The 4052-nt window shown below is 46.4% G+C and overlaps 2 protein-coding genes across 2 annotated transcripts in view; one reads left to right on the top strand and one right to left on the bottom strand.

Annotated features, from left to right (window-relative positions):
- The window catches only part of T265_13748 (hypothetical protein), a gene marked incomplete at both ends in the record, with an annotated part of 41661 nt that extends 40110 nt beyond the window's left edge, over positions 1–1551 (top strand). Inside the window, one exon of the mRNA XM_009170319.1 lies at positions 458–1551. Coding sequence (XP_009168583.1) covers positions 458–487 — 30 coding nt within the window. The remainder of the gene's footprint in view (positions 1–457) is intronic.
- Positions 594–1488, bottom strand: T265_13750 (hypothetical protein; the record flags this gene model as incomplete). The annotated part of the gene is made up of 3 exons (XM_009170321.1): positions 594–1080; positions 1167–1337; positions 1376–1488. The coding sequence occupies 3 exons, from the start codon at positions 1468–1470 to the stop codon at positions 594–596; spliced, it is 753 nt and encodes a 250-aa protein (XP_009168585.1).
- Positions 1552–4052: the final 2501 nt, after the last annotated feature.

Below are 4052 nucleotides of genomic sequence, written 5' to 3' on the forward strand. Positions count from 1 at the left end.
AGGGATTTATCGTTTTTCAGGTACATTTTGACGGTAGACAACCGATATCGGATGTGTATCGTGGTTTGTACTATTAGGGAAAAAACTAGATCTTGGGATGAAGGGCTCGACTGTGAGCTGTGTAGTCAAGTTAGTCACGATTGTAGCATGATTTGTGAGTGCAAGAAAAAAATAGATCTCGTGATCCAGCGAGTGGCGGTGACCTGTACAATCATGTATGTGGCGAAAGGGTAGCTACAGATGAAGTTCGTGTAACCCTCAAAACCCTGACTGAAAAAAGTAAGCCTGTCGACGTGTTTGATGTTATCTGTACGCTAGGTTAGGATTAGGTTGCCTCCATTTTCTCATTTGCATCCTTTAAAACTCCATCCGGATTCCCTCCAAAAGCACCAATCATCCGTATATCATATGCATATCGTTTACCAAACTCATACGTTTTCCTTCTATTCTCTTCCAGGTAACTGACCTCTTCCCACAATCAATGTGATGACCAAGTGTTACGAAATGAATAAAATAAGAACCGGTTGTATGCAAATCTTCTTTTGGCTAAACGATTCCCGGGCTGTGTATACACTGTGGTGGCCTAGCTATCATCAGTTCGTGTCACTGCTAGCGGCGGTCTCTTCTTTTGGGTCGATCTGTTTTTTCACTACCGTCTTCTTTTTAGTAGGATCAGCCAACAGTCTGCGGTCCAGCTCGAATTCGTAAGTGAATTCTGGCGTTGTGTCAACTGCTTCTCCATCTGGTGGTTCATAGTCTTCCGGACAATCGACCAGACCCCCGTGGATTCTAGGCGCTGTGTAGTAGGGTCCCTTGATTTTTCCCAGGATGTCTTGCACACAATCGCCTTCAGTCGTGCACGTAGTGGGTAAATAGAACGGTTGAATAGCGGCCTTGTACAGCTCCGGGGATGTCAAATAGAGCCAATCGAGAGCTCTCTGTTGCGCCCGCATGGCACGAGAAAACTGCTGAGACTCAGTTCTTGCCACATTTGTTTGATAACGACCCCATTGTTTTAACAGAACCGCACGTCGGTCAATTTCGTTTTCACTAAGGTCCACTGGTTGTCGCCTGCGCGATCTAAAACAGCGGAAAAAAGGTTGTTTCGTTGGCGACCATATAGCCTGCTTGGTTTGCAGTACAAAGCGAGAAGCACTGTGACTTACTCTAGCTCTTTGAGTAATTTACGATCGCCCTCCAGTTCCGCAACTGGTTTCAGCTGACGTTGTTGGCGATTGAATCGCTTGATTTCCTTTTCGATTTTTCTAGTCCTTCTGCGCAAACGATTCTGTTCAATCAACGGGTCTATCCGTTTTTTCTTCTTAAGTGGTTCGGCACTGAGTGTGACCATGGATAAACTCATTATTCAACTTACTAGGCAACCGCGGAGGTGTGTATCATAGAAGGAAAGAGTTGCACGGTGCGAAGGAGAGTTGGTTGTTGAGCAAGCACCAGACTAAGTATCGCCATAATCGGACCAAATAAACAGCTTACCGGGACAGTAGGCTCAGCATCACGATTTCAAAGGAATTTTCATACTCTTTATCAGGTAGGCTGAAACAGAAGAAACAGTAGGCTATCACGATTTCAAAGGAATTTTCATACTCTTTATCAGGTAGACTGAAACAGAAGAAGAGAGGATAAACACAACTGTTGTGTCTGATACTACTATGTTGGCCTTTCGCGTTCGTTCTTTTGCCTACCACGGTATACCAAAAGTACGGTGGATTGAGGTGGCTCTTTGGACATAAAGGAAGAGTGATCAGGCTATAATCTAAAAGGCGAAGCTAGACACCAGGGCAAGGAGTATCGGTCCAAAAACACTCCATTCTGATTGGCCCATATTCTGACCAGTCAGGAGTGCTTTCTGTTGGTCTGTCCAATCAATGTGATGGTTGATTGCCCTGAGCGGCTGGACTCAACTAGATGAGTAAACATGGGAATCCGCTTACGGCTCCGAGGTTACTTTTTGAGCGTTTGCATATTCCGCTTTCATCAGCCATTGGCACAGCAAAAAAACGTAGTTGCAGCTGCTAAGGTTTCACTTGTCGAGCATAACGAGAATAAGGCGATGACAGCTGAGTTGTTGCTTGTCCGATTGAGCAGGACTTGTGGTGCTACGAATCGAGCGACGTGGTTTTGATGTGCGACCATCAGTGGCCACATCTACCATGTTCGCCAACCGTCCCGAGGTCTACGACCAAGAAGAAAGGACGCGACTCATGGGCGGCAATATACCTCCAATGCATGCTGCTGACTAATCCAGTAGTCCAATTGCCAACGCCAGTGAGTTGACTGGTAAGGGCTTCCACGCTTCACCGTCAAGGCATAAATTGCTCCATCCGATAGACGGCTGGACGAGAGGGGCTCTGCTCTGGTCCTCTGATTTGCGGAGTACGTGGAACAACCCGCTTAACCTATGGATATTGCCCATTTGATCTATCCAGAGGAAGTTTCTTTCCTCAAGAATCACATGGCGTACTGATCCAATGTGCCCGGATGCACACAATGAATCAGGGGCATCCACGGTCCAACACGGACCCTCAAGCAGGAGCCACGTCTCTGAGCGCATATCAAGCCGCGGTGGTGCACACCCTGCTTTCGGCAGCCAAGATGACGTCACGTCGACGTCCCGATTCAGAAGTTACCTTTGCCATAGGTCATTCCGTCGGAGTTTATGAAGTTGTTTAAACAGATAACTTTATCTACAACATCGATCATTTCACCCACAAACAGGGTTCGGGTTTGGTCCCATCCAGTATTTTAGTACAGTCTTACATTTTCCAGGCATGAGGCGCACGTCAAACCGTGCAACAATATCAGACCATTAGCGTACTCAAGTCTGTGGATGAACATCCTGAGAACATTTCGGTCTCCGAGCCGTTAGAGACGGCTACATAAGATTTAATCAGCAGGTTGATTACGAAGCTGAGGAGAAAGGGCAACGAAATTTGCCCTTGAGTGAGGTCACTGGACCTAACCACTCCACCGTCTCGAAGCAAATAACTTAGAATCAGACGATATATTCCACGGAGAAGCGAACTGTTGCAAAGGGCCCACACAACACCGTGATCCTACTCAAGCTGTGTACTTAAGAATGAACAAAAATCTTGTATTGAAGCTGTTCACTAGCAACCCATTGTCACCATCGCCAACATTCAACACAGTTTCTCTGCCGTACAACCATCTTTTATCTTAGTATTAGCTTAACCCAATCATTCCGAGGTGCCTACACCTCCAGACATACATTCAAGCAATTTAGATGGAAAGTGACAACAAGAACGCCATTGACGTAGACTAGCGGATATACATGGTAGCACCTACAACCAGAAGCAGTGGTGATCACCCGATTCCCGTCCTAAAGGGCGATTAGCAACCCAGACTTTTCATAACTTCTTTCATGCCCCTTTCGAAATGTCAAGAGTTGGCCACCCCACTGCTTCCGCCACTCTGAATTGAGCACGAAAAACAGCTACCCCTTCTGCATGCGTAGTAAATGGCTTAAGGAACGCAGCTTCTGGTGCTGGACACATTCGGCAATGCAGGTCCTTGTCACAATCCAAAACTCGCCCTCTAATTGCCCTGTTACGAATTCGCCGAAACCAACCTACATCAACTATGGTTTGGAGATAACGGCTGTCGAATACCTGAAGACGTTTCAGTTCCATTGGCCGAAGGTCCGTGTCTCGCAACAATACGACAAAACAGCCCGTATTGCAGTCTGATACACACGTCTCTTGAGATCCAGGAATATACCGCTTTGTGTCTCAAATTAGCGGAAGCTACCCGGGCCTTGCAGCTTCGTACATCGACACTAAAGTTGGAACTAATACAACTTCCAAGATAGGTAAAACGATCCACAACTTTGAGTGTCTCTCCCTGGATTGTAACTGGCATGTTCAGTAACTGCATATTCAGAAGTATGACTTTACAGTTTGCGGGTGCAAAGTGCATCCCAAAGAACGGGATGGTTTTGGTCAGTTTATCCAAAAACACCTGAGCCTTCCCCCTTAGAAGACGAGAACGATGCCTTTATATTCCGGATCAACAAG

The sequence above is a fragment of the Opisthorchis viverrini genome, assembly GCF_000715545.1.
Source record: "Opisthorchis viverrini unplaced genomic scaffold opera_v5_98, whole genome shotgun sequence".
Taxonomy (NCBI): domain Eukaryota; kingdom Metazoa; phylum Platyhelminthes; class Trematoda; order Opisthorchiida; family Opisthorchiidae; genus Opisthorchis; species Opisthorchis viverrini.